At 39.6% G+C, this 18,131-nt stretch overlaps 1 protein-coding gene across 1 annotated transcript in view; it reads right to left on the bottom strand.

Moving 5' to 3' along the window:
* STPG2 (sperm tail PG-rich repeat containing 2) overlaps nucleotides 1-18,131 on the bottom strand; it is a 218,030-nt gene that overhangs the window by 135,712 nt on the left and 64,187 nt on the right. The window contains exon 11 of the mRNA XM_083571386.1: nucleotides 10,023-10,188. Within this exon, the coding sequence (XP_083427512.1) occupies nucleotides 10,023-10,188 (166 nt within the window). The remainder of the gene's footprint in view (nucleotides 1-10,022; nucleotides 10,189-18,131) is intronic.

The raw sequence follows: 18,131 nt of genomic DNA, 5'->3' as shown, positions 1-18,131 counted from the left end.
AATTTCATTTATAATAAATAAAGTAAAATGATTCGCTGTACCACTATAATCTCTCCACGTGCACAGCTGTGGGGTTATGATTTTATATGCTACCATTTCCATAGCTAGTAGTGAATACAATTTTGGAGCTGTCAAAAATGTATTGGATGGAACTTGAAATACATATAATCTCCTTGGCAAATAGTTTACACCCTGCTACAGCGCTCCTATTGGTTTCTTTTTCAACGAGGCAGAAGCAAGCAGAAGAAAGCTTTCCAGAATATCAATAGTAGCAATTCTATTCATTTATTATGATATTTGTTAACTATAATTGGAAAAGTGAATGCAGCATATACCTCCTTTTCTGTTCTTCTAATTAAATGTCAGGTGGCTTGGCACAGCTTACAGCACTGTAAGAAGGTGTGGGAATTAATCAAGATTGCAGAGGACAGGCCTATCAATAGTTATTAGCCATGATAGCTAAGCAGATCTTCCACATGCAGAAGCTATAGATCTCTGAATACCATATGCTGGGGGACAAATAGGTCCTTCCCAGAAGCATCTAACCAGACACTGTTCAAAATAGGATGCTGGACTGTGTTTACCAACTTTCTTCAACCTTTGCAGACCCAGGACCCATCTTTAGCCCAAACATGCATTTGGTGACCCACTTGTTTTTTAATTATTTTTTATTTTACCCTATACTTTTATGGTGCTTCAGTAATGACCCAACTTAGGTCAGGCTGCAACTCACCGGTTGAAGACCACTGGCATTGACTGTTGGTCGTATCTAGGGCTCTTCTTATGGTCTAATGTGTCATGTTTAAAACACCAGCTGTAGCAGTAGACAGTCGTACCATATATAGCATGATGACAAACTAACAAAAATGTGAAAAGTAACAAGAGGTTGAAGGGGAAAGTAAGTGAGGGGGCACTGTAAGCCCTGCTGAAATATATCGCTGGTGAAATAATTGTAGTGGGCTGAGGAGAAATCAGTACTTGGGTTGCCAATGCACACTGGTGTGTGGAGATCCTTACCATCAAGTCGACCAGATTACAGAAATTAAAATAAAAAATCAAATGAAAATGTGCAAGCTGTCAAAAATTATTTTACATGTTTTGAAGACATGGAGGCTCAAGAAGCACAAAGTATGTGTGCTTCCAGCTTTCTTTGCACTGGCATGGTGATTGAAGACAATCTTAAGAGAAAGCGGAGAGGACTGGCCATCAGTGATGGTGCGTATGTGTCGTTCAGATGGGGCAGCTGAAATCATAGTAGCAAGAAAGAACTTAATTAACACTTCTGCAGTCCAAAGACGGAGCAGTTTGTTCTCTAACAGGCCCAAGAGATTAAAGCACACGTTTTAAAATTACTTCACCAGACTACTTCCATGCTAAGAAAGAAGATCCCAAAGAAACAAAACACTGCACTGAATACCATGCCAGAGTTTTAAAACGTTCTCTAGGATCAAGCCCTAATTGCTTTCTCTGGCAGTTGTTTCTACTCATGCCAATTTGAATTACTTTGAGGCCTTCAGATCCTGCTATTCCTACTAACAAGTGTCTGGAGATCTTCAAGCCTCCAAAAGCTTCTGCAGAAATGCACTTCTGATATTAAGAGTTACTTTACCAGTAGTCAAAGAGAAGCACTGGGACCCATTGCAGAGGTCCCAGAAGACTAATGTTCCACTCCCAAACAAAACACAGTGAGAAAGACAGGGCTGTAGTTGTTACAGTGACAGACATCAGAGAAATGCTGTCTGAAAGGAAAATCAATTAAACTAAGATGAAAGCCTTGTTCAAAGGATTAAAGTAATATGCAGACAAATTTTGTATGCTGGTTTGTTTGTTTGCTCTTGGTGGTAACTCTGAAATCAGACTGGCTAAACTGAGCACTGAGGCACAGCAACAAATAAAAGAAGCCTTGAAGCTCAAGTTAAAAACTGGATGGTTTAGGGCCAAATTCCACTCAGTCGTTTCTCACAAAGAGCACTAACTTTCTCCAGGAGTATCCTCAACTATTCTCATATAGGTTGATGGAAACTGGTGCTTGGAAGTAAAAGAGAAATAGTACAAGACACAGGGGATGACCAAATGGGGTAGGTAAGTGGAATAAAAGGAATTTTTACAATAAAAAGAAATCACTACAATAAACAGAACAGCATGCAGGATGTAAACATTTTGTGTGCACAATATTAGTACATAAATTTTCTTAACCTTCAATTTCAACGCTCCATCATTTTTACTAGCTCAGACTGCTGCAGCAAAGGGATGGTGCTACACCACTGAGAAATAATTTCTTAACGTTTATTTCGATGTGCAGAAAAGACAGCTGTGTTTGGAATAATCTCTGTCGCTCTGACAAAGTGTTTGTTTCACATATAAAGCAATGCAAAGAGGAATAAGAGAAATTCTTGCTGCTGCTGCTGCTGCTGCTGCTATTTCCCCCTTTCAGTATCATTGCAATCAAAAATACCAGTTGACCAGGGAGCAGGAGCAGAGATTTGCGTAGATGAAAATCAATGACTCAGTTTCTCCTGTAACCTTTTTTTGTTTTTGTTACTGAACATAAACTCTCCTACATTAACAAGTTTCAAAGGTGAATGATAAAGAGAAGTAGTTCCATACAAAACCACAGCTGCTGTGGTTTAGTGACTAAGTCTGCTATGCTATCCCTGGGGCTAAGTTCTATTGAGGTATACTTCTGAGTAGACATGCACAGAATTGTACTGTAAAGATGGCACCAGATCCTGGTTTCATATCCTGGTTTATAAGCAGCAATTAAGCTGCAGTGCCCAGGACAGCAAGGGAAGCTATGGTTTAACAAGATAAAAGTGCTGAAACTGAACATGCAAGGATGGAAGTGTAGGAAAAGGAGGATGGACTTCGATATGTGGCTGATAAAACTTTCCTAGTCCCACATACTTTTGAACCAGGTCACAGAGTGCTGACCTGTTAGACCTCCACTGAGTGCCCTAGACCTTGCCTAATGTTTGTCTGTAGCTGCACGTTCTGCATTAGTATCACATTAGTGATGATAATGGACAGCTGTGTTTTTTCAAGGGAGCTTATCCACCAACACTCATTTTATGGGGAATCCCAGGGTTTCCCTTGACACAGTATAACAAACACTGATCTATCTACAAGGTGTGGCTGGGTTAGAATTTAAATACACAGTGAATCATTCCTTTTCGTGGTAGGTAGATCTCAATAACACTAAATATATTGTTTTTATTACATTATTTGCAACATTTGCATCCTGCTTTTCTACATCTCAGGGTCAATTGTAAGCACGGCAACAAGTTAATTAATTAAAAGACAACAAATTGATTTAAAAAGAAAACTAAAGCGGAAACCATAGCTACAAGCCCAAATCAAATGCCTTCACTTTTGCTGCTGCAGTTGCTGTTTGGCCTTTATCCTAAGACTGTTCAAAATTATCATTATTATTTACAAATATGTTTTCGTATCCCTTCTAAAATGCTAAGAGGGATGAAAACACTTTTATGAAGGCCAGTCCATTACCTTGGAGCAATCTCAGTGAAAACTTTGCTCCAGGAAGCTGATGCTAGAGAAGTAATAATATCAGAAGCAGGGCGCAGCCTGCAGAACACAGATGACAGAAGTTTACTTGCCTGAAGCTTCTTTATGTTATGTACCAACCCAAATTTAATTATACCCTTCTTTCCAGCATTTCAGTAAACAGAACCTTTCAAACTCTCAACAGCAAGTAAGTGAAAGGAAAATGGAGCTTTTCTCTCTGGCTGATTTTAATATGCTCCCCTAAAGTAGTCTGTATTTTATATTCACCTTGCAATATGTTGAGAGAACAGCTAATTTTTTAACTCACTGGAGCTGGAGAGTATCCTTTTAATAGCTGATGTGCCTCATTACGTTTAATTTGAAAGGGGGGAAAACTAAAGCGCATTCTTTTTAAAGAACTGTACAGAACTACAAATGCAACAGATACTTGCACACAGTGCTCTAATCAACCTTTGCAAAATATAAATTAGTAAGATCACAAAGTCCTACATCACAGCACAAAATAAACAAAACAAGGTCACATAAGACCAACACTACTTCCATTCACCTTTCAAACAAGAAAGAAAAGTCTGATAAAATGTTCATATATACTTACTCAAATGTTATCTATCTCGAATTAGGGCAGATTGTTCCATACACTTACTGAACTTACTGTTAACTTGCTTTACCCATAAATTTCTCCATAAATTAATGGTAACCATGTAAAGGGTTTTGTTTTGAGACAGAGAGGGACAGGTGGGCAATGCTAGTTTGATAGGGCCATCTACCATCAATTGTCCTAGGGGACAGATTCAGTGGCGTAGCGTGGGTTGTCAGCACCCGGGGCAAGGCAAGTAATTTGCGCCCCCTAACCCGTGGATTTGCGCCCCCTAACCCATGGATTTGCCCTAACCCCAGATGTTGCGCCCGGTGCGGCCCGCCCCCCCTGCACCCCCCATGCTACGCCACTGGACAGATTGCAGGAGAAAGTGGGGCATGCAGGGAAAGGATGCCACAGGGCCTGCTCTAGGGATTAAGGTTACCAGACGATTAATACTACAATAAATGGTTCAAAACTTTTCCCACAATTGGATGGTAATTCATCAAGTCATCCATTTTATAAGTAGCACAGAAATCTGCAAACAAGGGATGAAGTCACTAACTGCATTTGAAAATATTTTATATATCACAGACCCTAGAGGTAAAGGTCTAATTGCTTTAATCTATAAAGCGATTGTAAATTTCTCAACCTCAAAGCCCTCCTTGTTGAAGACTAGATGGGAAAGAGACTTGAGAGAAGGGATTGGTGATAGTTTATGGGAAGGAATGTGGCAAAAAGCCCCCTTTCGAGCTATTTCTGCCCGAATAAGAGAAAACACCTTAAAGCTAACCCACAGGTGGTACTTGCAATCCACATTGCTAAGCAAAATAGACAAAAAACATTTATCTGCAATGTTGGAGAAATTGTGGGAATGAAGGAACATTTATACACATGTGGTGGAAATGCCCATTGATTAAAAAAATCTGGTTTAAAATATTTCAGGAAATGGAACAAATTACATCTCAATCGATCAATTTAGATCCCAAAATAGCATTGCTTTCTATATTTGCAGATGAAGCACAAAATCTTAGAGACAAAGACTTAATTGTGCATCTTATAACTGCAGCACGTCTTTCTGTTTCTAGACATTGGAGGACATTAAACATGAACCTATATGAAGTTTGGTGTGCTTATGTCTAGGAATTAATTTTGATGGAAAAGTTAACAGAAGGGGTACATGAAAGAAAACAACGTGAGAAACTACATAACTTTTACATAACATGGTCCTCCTTTATTACATATGCATCGAAGAAAGAACATGCATTTAAACCACCTAAGACACATGGGAGCATGTGGAATGATATTTTTTAAACCAGCAACTGTAGAAGTAATTTTTCATTTGATTATATTACTAATGTAATTACCTGGACATAGTTAGGGCTGTTTTTTTGGGGGGGACTGTATTTGATTGCTCGTATTTGATTATACGTTGTTCTTATATTCAACTAATAAAATATTCAACAACAAAGAAGGTTACCAGATGTCCCCGATTCCTGGGGACAGTCCCTGGATTTACAAATCAGTCCCCTGACAAAATCCATTGAAGTTGAAAAGTGTCCCCAGATTCATTGGAAAAAAATCTGGTAACCTTACTCTAGGTAGGACTTTCACTCTCGCCTGTTCACTACCAAATTCCCCATCAGGAGAATCCTGATTGCATTTTGTATCTCAACAATGTTTCTTGGGATTTTTAAAAAATGTAGCTGCCAGTTAAGTACCCATAGGTCAGGTGAGATCTGAAAGGATCCTCACACTACCAACTTGTTTTTCAGAAGTCAATGCTATTCACCACAGGGTTAATGCAGCCTCTCTGAATGAATGAAGCTACAGCAGACTTAGATAGTAATTTCGCTCAATCTCCCAATAAGTCAAGTTTCTATCTCACTTTAACTGCTACTTCAAGACAGCTATATAAACTGGCTGATCTGTAAGTTCAAAGAAATCCCATGACAGACTTCCTACTACCACTTCAGGCTAGGTATAAAATTCTTTAGAAATTTAAAGGAGAGATGTTGGTCTTTATTTGAAAGTCTACTGTTATACCAGCACACTGGGAAATGCTCATGTTTTCTATTTGCAATAAGAGACAATATATTTATTACAAAACTGGAAATTCTCTGCTAACAAACAGAAAGTTATTACCTACACATTCACAACTTAATTTTAATCTGAAGATATGAAATATAAATATATTTAAATTACAATGCTGTAATCTCATTTACTCTTTTTTTTTTCATTTACAAAGAAGAGAGAATTAAACTACTTTGCCTGGGCCTTTTTTTTCAGCTGGAGCTCACAGGAACTCAGTTCGGGCACCTCCTAGGTGGGTGCCATTGCCATTATAAGAGAACAAGGGAGGTTGCATGGTGAGTTCTGGCACCTCTTTTTCCTCAAAAAATAGCACTGCCTTTTTCCAGAATTAATATAGATCCTTCTCAAACACAAGTTGTGACATTTCATCATGAAGCAACATAATTTGTGTGCCATTTAGGTATCATAACCTGCAGTTCCTATGTTTATTCAAATTACATTTTGATTTTACATTTTCTGTAGAATGTGTTACATGTTTCCATATGGAAATAAATGTTTAAATAAGCAACCCTGAAATAAAATGTAATCAGTGGAAGTTTAAGAGACATAAGGGACAACAGAATCTTGACTGGATGAAAGCAATAACAAAGTCTGGCAAGGAAAAGAATCTAACAACCTAGTTTGTAGGCCGTGGGTGTCAGACATCTTTCATCTATGATTAAAATGTGGTTTGCATTGATTCTTTTGACTCTCCATATTTCATTTCCTTCTCCCCTTTACAGTAAACCTGGCAGCTCCCTAATTGGATTTAAATTTTAAAACATCTAGCTGGTACATTCAAATTTAAATGTTGGTATCTCAATAATTTCTTTCTCAAATGAATATACGGAACAGAAATATGCTGTGGTCTGGTGATAAATATAATATATTCAGTAAGCCTACAGTCACAGCATATGGTAAAAAAAAAGTTCAATTTTATTATTTTATATCAGCTACCATCAGATAGTTATGCTAAGTCACTATGTACTAATGGCTTTCATAATAATTCTGCTACTCATAGAAGAAGCAGAAAACCAAGAACTGTGTCTGATTTAGTTAATTTAACCTGCAGATGAGTACAGAAAATTGTAAGATAACAGCTTAAATCTAAACAATATCTGCATATATTACTACAACATTAAATTATATGACTACCACATAAATTAGTGTCAATCAGTAACCCCATAAACCCAGAACTTTGGCCATGTTTAAAATTTTCCATTTTAAGAGCAACTTGATTTTGCTTAACATGACTTTCATTATGCCATTGTTTTTATGAATAGCAGAAACCCCCAGCTTTTGGTCCTACATTTTCTGAGAATACATTTGCAACAGGGAGAAGAAAAAGGAGGGAAGTACACAAAAACTGTAGGATTTGACCTGCTTACTCTTACTTTTTCAGCCTGAGAACTCAGCCTTGATTTAAAGACTTCCAACTATTTTGGAATGTAATATTACAAGCCAACAAGCAAATAGAAGAAATAATTAGTTTTCACACTACAATAACTTTTATACAAAAAGGTACTGGGCAAAGTCATAGAAAAAGTGGACACAACTACCTTTATGTGATCTGTCCAATTAATTTTGAAGATAAATTCTATTTGTTACCTAAAGTAATTTCCTGTGAGAATGTGCCAAGAAACATAATGAGTTTGGGACAGTGATTCAGACAGTAGCTTTTGTAACTAACGCGACGAATGAATTATGGTGAAGTGCACTGCTCCACATTATTACTAATTATTTGTTAAACATCAAACACATGAGAAGTAGTTTGTGGAGCACAAGACTCATATCACCTACCAAATACAGTAGAAGAGATAGTGATGGATGCGCTGAGGAAGCAAGCTGTGCTAATTCTGAATACAGGATTGCCTCCACTGCTTTTACATGAGTACATATTTTTCATGGCTGTATTTTTTAAACTAATGAGTGGATGAGCATTCCAAGCGCTAACAAAAATGATGATGCTCAAGTATGTCTTGTCTAATGAATCCAGGAGTAAACCATGGTAAATTCAGAGGGACTTGCTCTCGGGTAAGTACATACAGGATTGTGGCCTGAAACTCTTTTCTTTATCAGCAGCCCCTTGTGCCACGAAGCAAACTGCTTCTGAAACCGAGGGCATTTTGCTTTGTAATACAGAATTGCCATGGGGAGGGGAATTCAAAATTGCCCTGGTGCAAGCCGCCATATAAGAATAAACAAGCGCTTGGATTCTGGCCAATTGTGGCTTCCTGTGTGAGCAACTGGTTCTCCATTTCATGTGGGAGTAACTCATAAAACCATTTGCAAAACTGTAGAGGAAAACTTAATTATGAGAAGATATTGCTTTATAATGAGAGCCACATCATTTGATAATACTTTCATTAAGTTAGCACAAGTGATTTTTTTGTATTAGGCTACTATAATTTTAATGAAACACAAATGAACATCTGCTGATACAATTGCCGTACTTTAATTTTATGTAATGCAGTTGTCTCACAGCACCAAGAATAAATCTGCCCTGATCCAGACGCCATCAGCTGCATGTACACTCCTGTACAGAAGATCTCCACTGCACTTGTTGGGTATGCCTAGAATCTGATTCAGATTCAATCCTCCCAGCCCAGCCCCTGACAAGATGTGTCAAATTACAACAGCTCTTTTGTTTTATAATGACACAAATGTAACGCAGGATTTAAGAGTCTTCAAAATATTGTTTCATGGTTTTCTAAAACTGTCAACATGAAATTAACAAGGACAGACTTACTAGCACAGATTTTGTCCCTGCAAATTATTTTTTAATCAAGAAATATCCAGGCTATTGTACTACAGCCTGTGTTGGGGGGCGGGAATCTAACACACTATAATAGGTATTTGTGAAGGAAAAAGAGTCAAGCTAAGAGTATACTTTTACAAGATTAATAAGATACTACACAGAACATTTCATTCCATCCAGTGACATCACCATTGTCCAAACTTTCCACTGTATCTATTGACTTTAAAGTGGGGGGTTTTTTGTCTATAATATATTTCCCTTTGTAGAAATGGCAATTTAATTTTGCATTGGTTTCAAATGTTGTCTATACTGAGGGTTTTCTTGTATTTTCTTTTCACTACTGTATTGAATTTTCATTGTTAGATTGTAATGTGGCATCAATATTCAATAGCCAACTTTTGGCTAAAAAGTGGGATAAAAATATAACAAAATAAGTAAATATCGATTAGTATTTTTGGCTAGCTTGCTTTACAAAGTAGCATATACCTTTCATATCATTAACAGTTATCTGCTGAATTGCCAGAAAGCACCAGTTCATCTCCCTTTTTTCAGTTCCCATCTTTGCTCAAAAGATTCCATTCTGGAAAGTCTTATTCTCCAGACATGGAGAATAAGTTTGCAGACATTTGAAGAAGTGTACAACAACCACAAATATTCAGATTAATCCTTGTGTGGATGAAAGATGCCTCTTTATTAACCATCTAAAAAGCAAAGTGACCAGTGGTAATACAGAGATCTCACAAGGCCTATTGTTAAGTAGTGGGCGAACATATCAGACGACACAGCGATTCTTCAAACAGCTCTTCTTTATTCAGAGGCCAGAACAGAACTGAACTGAAGGGCTCAGTCAGCCTGCTTATATAGAGCTCCAGTATAACGTTACTGTAGCAACTTTCTAAAACTATCCAATCACTGAACATCACTTTCGATCCTTCATTTGCATAACTATCTACAGTATCCCCCTGCTGGCCCAGGGTGAGAACTTCAGTACATAACACCTATAAAAGCAGTAATATACACAATCTCCCTGCTCTTACAATATTTTGCAGTTGTAGTTTTGAAAAATATGAGGAAAACATGCAATTGACCTACCTGGCATATCCTTCTTGGCCTCACATATACCGTGCCTAATTGAGCCACTGAGAAAAGAAGTATGCTTCCTTTTAGCCGTGGCAGTTCGGGGAGCCATGTATTCAGTTTTACACTGGGATTTCTCAAATGATTTCTGAACATCATAGGAGCCTGGTGGTGGAGCTTCCTGTAATATTGAAGAAATTATCAGTTATTTGTTTTTATTCATTCGTTTGAGTTATATACCGCCCTTTCTCCAAAGATCCCAGGGCAGTTGAAGCAGCTTAGCACTTAGTGTACATTTTACAGGCATCTCAAGTTCTGTGTCCATTGTAAAGAAACCAGAAGCTGCAAAAAGGCATCTGCTAACTTAAAAACAAGCACCTAGTTCACATGAGCCGATGTGCTAGCAATTATGTGTTTACGATGGAATGCAACTGCACTAAATTGTGGTCTAAACCAGTGTTTCCCAACTGGGGGCCTGCAGGATATTCCAAGGGGGGCATAGGTGAAAATTGCATAAATAGGGGGCCATGGCATGAGAGGGGGCCACAGAGGGAAGTGAGAAGGAAAGAAAACAGAGAAGAAGAAAAACAGAGAAGTGTGGAAAATAGAGAAAAAATAGAAAATAGAAAAATAGAGAAGTAGAGTGAAGTGACTGTGCTTCCTAGTGGATGGAGCACCACGTGCACTCTGTGGCAACATCACTTCCACTTCCTTCTCCCTCCTACTTCTGCACCAAGCTGTCTGCACCTCGTTTGTCACAGGCAAGGGGTGTGGGGTGCTGTTTTGTCGTGCAACCATTACTGAGAAGGGAGGTATGTTGCTGCAGAGCATTGTTGGATAAAGAGTACACTATCTAAAAGGTTTCCACACTTTTGGGATCAAGTAAAATTGTTTTTCATGGTATTTTCTACTTTGTATTTGGTATACAGTACTCAGGTTTCAGTCGAATAGAAGGGGAAGAAATGGAGGCAGTGAGAGATTTTACTTTCTTGGGCTCCATGATCACTGCAGATGGTGACAGCAGTCATGAAATTAAAAGACACCTGCTTCTTGGGAGAAAAGCACTGACAAACCTAGACAGCATCTTAAAAAGCAGAGACATCACCTTGCCAACAAAGGTTGGTATAGTTAAAGCTATGGTTTTCCCAGTAGTGATGTAGGGAAGTGAGAGCTGGACCATAAAGAAGGCTGATCGCTGAAGAATTGATGCCTTTGAATTATGGTGCTGGAGGAGACTGTTGAGAGTCCCATGGACTGCAAGAAGATCAAACCATTCTGAAGGAAATCAGCCCTGAGTGCTCACTGGAGGGACAGATCCTGAGCTGAGGCTCCAATACTTTGGTCACCTCATGAGAAGAGAAGACTCCCTGGAAAAGACCCTAATGTTGGGAAAGATTGAGGGCACAAGAGGAAGGGGACGACAGAGGACGAGTTTTGGTTTTTGGTATAAAGGACTATCAAAAAAAACGGCAGAGAGGAATTGAGAGAGAATTACGAGCCTCGGACGTGAGATCTCCAGGCTGATTGCAGATAGGATGATAGATATTGGTGGGGGATCAAAACCGGGAAAAGGGGGGTGGGGATTGGGAACCTAAAGGGTGTATAACTATATTTTGATTCTTTATTCTATTCTGTCAGGGGTATTAAAAGGGGGAATTTGTGAAAGGGTATTGGGGTCAACCTTAGAAAAAGATTTAAAGAACGGGTACTGAGGTACAAAGATGGATGCTTATAAGCTAAAATTGGTTATATAAAATGAATTAAATACAATAATGAATTAAATATAATAAGGTTAAAAAATTGAGGATAAGAACTTGTTGAACTAATAATTGGAAATGGAATACAAGAGAGGGAGGTGTGGGGAAGTCATGGAAATAGGTTATTGAAAAAAAAGGTTGTAAAAGATGAATGTTTGTTTTTTTTCCTTTTTTCCTTTTTTCTTTTTTTGTTTTTTAATCTTTGTTGTCTTTTTGGAAAATCTTAATAAACATTTTTGAAAAGAAAAAAAAGAGGACGAGATGATTGGACAGTGTTCTTGAAGCTACCAACATGAGTTTGACCAAACTGCGGGAGGCAGTAGAAGACAGAAGTGCCTGGCATGCTCTGGTCCATGGGGTCACGAAGAGTCGGACATGACTAAACAACAACAACAATGCAGAATCGCCTTAACATAATGGACAGAGGTGATCTTTGGTTATCCCTCACAGCAATAGAACTGGATATAAAAAATATTGTTCTAGTCACCAACCACATTGATCAAGAAATGCACATTTTTATGTGACTGTATTTTGTATAAATTATAAAAATTATAAACGAAATATGTTCTACTTACAAACAAAACATTGAAATAGCTACCTTTCTACCAGTAGGAAAGGCATGGGGCACAGAAAGGAAACAAGGTCGGAAGGGGGCCACAGTCAGAAAAAGGTTGAGAAACAGTAGTCTAAACCATAATGTCACATCTGTGCAGCGAGACGAAAGCTATTTCTCTTTTGCAGTGTCATGTCAGTCACACCGCATCCTGGTGTATCAGGGAGGTAGAGGGACCGCAGTTTTATCAACAATTTACCTATGAATTACTCATCTACCGCCTTTTGAATACTTCAGACTAGTTATACATGCAACATTCATACTGGATAATTAGCAATAAGCATTGAGGACACGAACTGCAAGTAACAGGGATTATATAATTCTTGCCACTCTTAGGAAACAGAGTTTTCTGCTATACATGCCGGCCCTCCTTCAATTCAAGTCAAGAAACGAAATGTGCAGGTACTGTTTTGTGAGAAATTAGCTTCAGTGATTTTAGTCAATGAATCAAGTCACAGCTATGATTTACATTTAAGAAAACTGATCTAGCTAATTAGACAAAAAAAAAGTTTACAGCGGCACACCCATGGGCTTCCTGGCTCATTTTAAAGCTTTAATGTTGAATTTCCCTGGCAGAGAAATGGTTGCTGCCCAAAACAAAATTCAGATTTAGTGTAGCTGTGACTAAACAGTAGTGTGTCCATCCAAAAGCAAATGCTGGTGACAGAACATCTTTCCATGCTTTATTTCATGGAGGGTGGATTCCCCCCACCTCGCCCGAGGTTATAAACATTTTAAAAATTACCCTTCCAATGCTGATAAAGTCCATTATTATTAAGGCTTTGACAGAGCGCATCAATTAAATAAGCCCTGCTAAGTATCTCAGTGTTGCTTTGGTCATTTTGCTGGTGGGAGGGATGAGTCAGAGTTATATATGACAGCTCTGAAATATAGTCCAGTATTGTTATCCTGGTGTGTTGGGGGTATGTTTAGGGAAATTCAGAGAGGCTGTGAAGGTGACTCCAGCAGTAAATTAATTAATTAAGGGTTGCAAGGAGCCAGAGATTTAGTTGAGGGCTTCAGTGCTGCATAACAAAAATCTGGATACATATTTCCATATGTGGTGGACTTGCCCTCAAGCTTAGCTGTTCTTGACTGTTGTTTTCGAGGAGGTTCAGAAAATTGCATCTTAAGATGCAACTATGAACCTGTAGTTGGTGCTTTTAAATGTCTTTTCGTAGACATAAATGCAGACCCTGAAGACCCGATTGTTCACCTGCTGGTGGTGGCCAGGTTGGCCATGACAAAATACTGGAGCAATCTGTGTGGCACCACCTTGATATACCAGTATCACAAGGTGTGGAATATTGCTTTTATGAAGAAGTTGGTGCAGAAAATGAGGGTATTACATGGAATCTCTAAGTAAGACAATTTATTTCAGCAAGACATTCCTTGCTTTATTGCTTATGTTAACAATGAATAAAGTAATCAACACCCTCCGTTACATTACACATACAAAAATGAAATGCTTAATTTTATAATTGTACAACTAAATTTTTTGGAGTTGTCCTTTGGCTTGGAGCATTTTCCCTCTTAATGGCTACTGACAGTTGCCTCTTTTCATTTAGATTTTTCTCTGCATTTGTCTTGTTTAACTGCAAATTGATATTTCCTTTAGTGTTTTAACTCTTGGTTTAATAAAATAATAATAACAACAACAACAACAACAACAACAACAACAACAACAACAACAACAACAACAACAATTTATTTATACCCCACCCATCTGGGGTACATTAATGTATGTGACAGGGAGGTGCTCTAGGATTTCTGTGTTACCAGTAGTTTTCAAATGCAGAACTTGTTGGCTTTGTATTTTTTGTACATATATTTTTGGTTATCTTCTTTCTGTCTGGAAGCCATGTCTACCTGTAGACAGACAACAGGTCTACCTACTGAGAAGTTACTGAAGGGTAGATATGGAAGAGAAATTTCACAAAGGCCAAGTCTTCCCAGGCCTCAGCACCACTCAGTTATTAAATCTACCAAAAATGATAGCTCAGTCCTCTGGTGCTTGTGTGTGTGCGTGTGTGTTTATTAATTGAAGTACCGTATTTTTCGCTCTATAGGACGCACCGGACCATAGGAGGGGGAGAAGAGGGGGGGATTTTTTTTCTTGTTCTCCCCCTCAAAAACAAGGTGCGTTCAAGGTGCGTTCAAGAGCAGGTCAGGGAACAGCGCAAAGGCTGCACGCAGCCTTGCCGCTGCCCACTGAGCTTGTGGGGCTGGCGGTGGGGAGAAGCGCTAGAACAGCTTCGGGCTGCAGGCTGCTATCCGCAAGCCTTCGGAGCCCGGCGGGAACTCCCGCCGGGCTCCGCAGACTTGCGGATAGCTACCTGAAGCCTGGAGAGTGAGAGGGGTCGGTGAGCACCGACCCCTCTCACTCTCCAGGCTTCAGCGAAAGCCTGCATTCGCTCCATAGGATGCACACACATTTCCCCTTCATTTTTGGAGGGGAAAAAGCGCGTCCTATAGAGCGAAAAATACGGTATTTACCTAGCACCATCAATGGAATTTCTAAGTACAACCTTGATAATGGTGCTCATTCAAGTTCTACATTTTAAGAGTCTTAAATACAACTAGCATAATTGCCACCAAAAAAAAGGTAGATACATGAAATACAATGGGGGAAGGAAAAATCCACCAAACACCACCAAGTACCCATTTCTTTCTGTAACAAATGCAACAGCATAGCAAGCAAGAGCCTCAATCTAACATTAGGAATTGTGCTTATAAAAAATGTGCAGCCAGATTATTATTTACATTTATATACTGAGTGTGAAGTGATAATGTATTTCCTTATTCAGCAATTCTTAACAGTTCTCGCTTCATTCCAATTGAAGAGTGCTAATTTATTATCCAAGATGAACCTGTTTACTTCAAATTTAATAGTTTCCAATTAAGCTAAAACATTTACTCTTCCATCATGTATAAACCCTTTCTGCTAAGTTGCTATATTAATATTTTTAATCAACATCAAAGAAACATTAGTATTAATAATGACGACAATAATTCTTGGTTAAGTATCAAATGTCGCAAGCAAAAGGACTTAAAATTGTAAATGCAGCAAAGGCTTCCATCGGAACATCCAACCATTCAGTTTCATTTTACACTGCTCTGAGAATGTTTTTACTTGGACATTGATGCACAATTATATTTTATTTCCAGATGCCTGCATTCTGATAAGGTCCTGTTCTTTGATAAAATCACAATATCAGATCTTCTGCTGAGCAGCAGAACATAATCACTGATATGACATAGTAAAAGGAGGAAAGATGGGGTCGGGAGAAAATATGTTAAAAGCTCAGACCAATATCCTGGACACTTCACATGATGATCCCCGGAGTCAACAAAGAAATAATCTACCTTTAAAAAGCTGTATATTAGCAAACTGGGCTTTGCTTAGATAAGGGCCCTTCAGATATTGTTAGACTCTGCCTTTCAAGAGCCCCAGGCAGCATTGCCAATGATCAAGGATGATGTTAGTTGCAGTTCAGCACATTTGGTGGACCCCACTATTACTTTAGGTCATTTGATACCATATAGTGGATGTGGACCAACCAGAGGCCATAGCAGCTTTCCAAACAGGTTGCCCTAACTTCTGTCATTAACATCTTCTCGTAACATGATGGCTGTATGAGCCTCTCCATGGGAAGGAAGGAGGATGGATCTCATTCGTGTACAGCTTTTGCAGGAGGAGGGATCAACCTGTATCTCAATTTTGACACTCACTCAAGTTAGTGCCAGGGGTGGAATACAAATTTTTCCCTCCCCATGCTCATGAGATTAATCATCAGGTGAGACTACAAACCCAGCCCTAAGCAGAGGAGAGATTTAAATCTTTCCAACGATCACCCATCTAGAAAGTGGAGGAGGATCCAGCACCGGATCTGCATGTGGGTTTGGAGTCTGCACATGCGGATTTAGGTATGGTGCATGATAGAGCACCTTAGAGCCTTGCATAACTAGAATGCAGACAACAGGCCAAAATGGTTAGCTACCCTGTCCTACAGAATGTAAACAAGAAGCCAGAAACAAGTTATATGTGGAAAGATTCTATGTAGCATAGTTTTAACATTTTCCGAGAGCCCATTTTCTAAGATATTGGTTATATAGCTTCTCTTCCATCAAACAGGGTAACCAAAGACGCAAATGCAACCTAAGTCTATTAATGTTCTCAGTCACACCTTGATTTCCTCGATGTCAGGTCTCCTACTTGAATATAAATTTGATCTATAATCCTGTGCTCAGTTACATAAGCTTCAGCTCAAGGATTTCAATAGCATTAAGAATGGGGAATTATGGGCAAAATGGAAACTGTGGACAGCAGAATGGGAACCAAAATTGAAGAGACAGCATTGCACACAATTTTTCATGTTCACTTCTCTGGACTACCTTATCCAATGACTAAAGATGATGCAGCTTTCATTCCACCCCCCCTCTTGTTATCACATTGTGATAAACAACAAGGGGGGGAAATGAGAACACCTGCCAGTCAAAAGGGATCCAAGTTTTGCTTCTTGCTCTGTTTTGCTGCTCTTTTGTCCCTTTCACTCATCCATCCTCCAGTTTTCTGTCTCTGTGTTTGTGGGCCCATTCTACTTCAGCTTTTTACTGACACTTGACGTTATTTGGACAGCTGTTTTCCTGATTTATGGAAGCACACTGGGGCATTATGTGAGAGCCACTCTGTTACAGTAGTGTGAATACTTTTTCTATACACCTTAGGGAGGTTTAATGAACAAGTTTCGCTTCATCTGGAAGCTTTAATTAATCACCATAATTGGAATATTAAAGGAATTTTCTCCCACATGAGATTGCCAGGTGAGACCAGCAGCCTTCATCTTCGATTGCAGCGAAACATTCCACACTCACTTCTACTATTTAGGGAGCCCAAAAACAGAGGCTGGAACGCAAAATCCCTGTACGCTTTGTTTTGACTCTGAAATGAACCACACTTTACTGGAAAATTGCAAATACCTTCATTTATTCTCAGAGTCAAATGGAGCACAGCCAAATTCTTCTTGGCTTCCCAAAGGCCATAATTTGCAACCTAAACTCAGGGTGTGACTATAGCTTTCTGTCTCCCTCCGTCTTCATTACCCCTTTCCCTAGTCTGAATACTGTACTTTGGTTTGTAGGCCACAGTCTTTGACACTGGCTCATTTCCAACCAGCTGACTCCAACAATCTGAACTGAACTAAGGGGTGTAAGGTGGGAATTTAAGCTGTGCACCTGCCATCAGTTTTGGCCAAAGTTAAGAAGTACAGGCAGGGGGTGGTGGGGTGGGGCCCCGCCAGGGGCGCAGGTGAGGGGGGTCACACACAATCAGCTGTCAAGACCCTCCTCACCTGCGCCCTGTCCAGCCAGCACTCCCTGCCCACAGCCCAGGCAGGGCAGGGAAGAGGGCGTGCTGGGCAGCAGCTGCTCCCAGCTGCTCCCCTCACCCCTTGGCCCTCCTGGCAGCCGGGAGCCATGCTGGGCTGGCTGGGCAGCCTGGCGGGGGAACTTGTGCATGCCCCAGTGCCCCATCCTGTTTGGCCATGAGCCACAAGCTCTGCCTCTCCCGGACCTCACTTGGGGTTGGAGCCGGGAAGGTCCACCTCACTGCCCGCGACCCTGCCTCTCCGGGTGCTGGAGAGGGGGAAGTCGCCAACTTCAAAGCCTGCCTACTCTGGAGTCACTTCTCTCTCTCTCCTCTCACACACACTCCTTCAAGGGTGCCAATTTGAATAAAATATATGGGGGATAAGT

Source organism: Podarcis filfolensis (genome assembly GCF_964270895.1).
Source record: "Podarcis filfolensis genome assembly, chromosome: 9".
Lineage (NCBI taxonomy): Eukaryota > Metazoa > Chordata > Lepidosauria > Squamata > Lacertidae > Podarcis > Podarcis filfolensis.
This window is presented reverse-complemented; position numbering and strand designations above follow the sequence as displayed.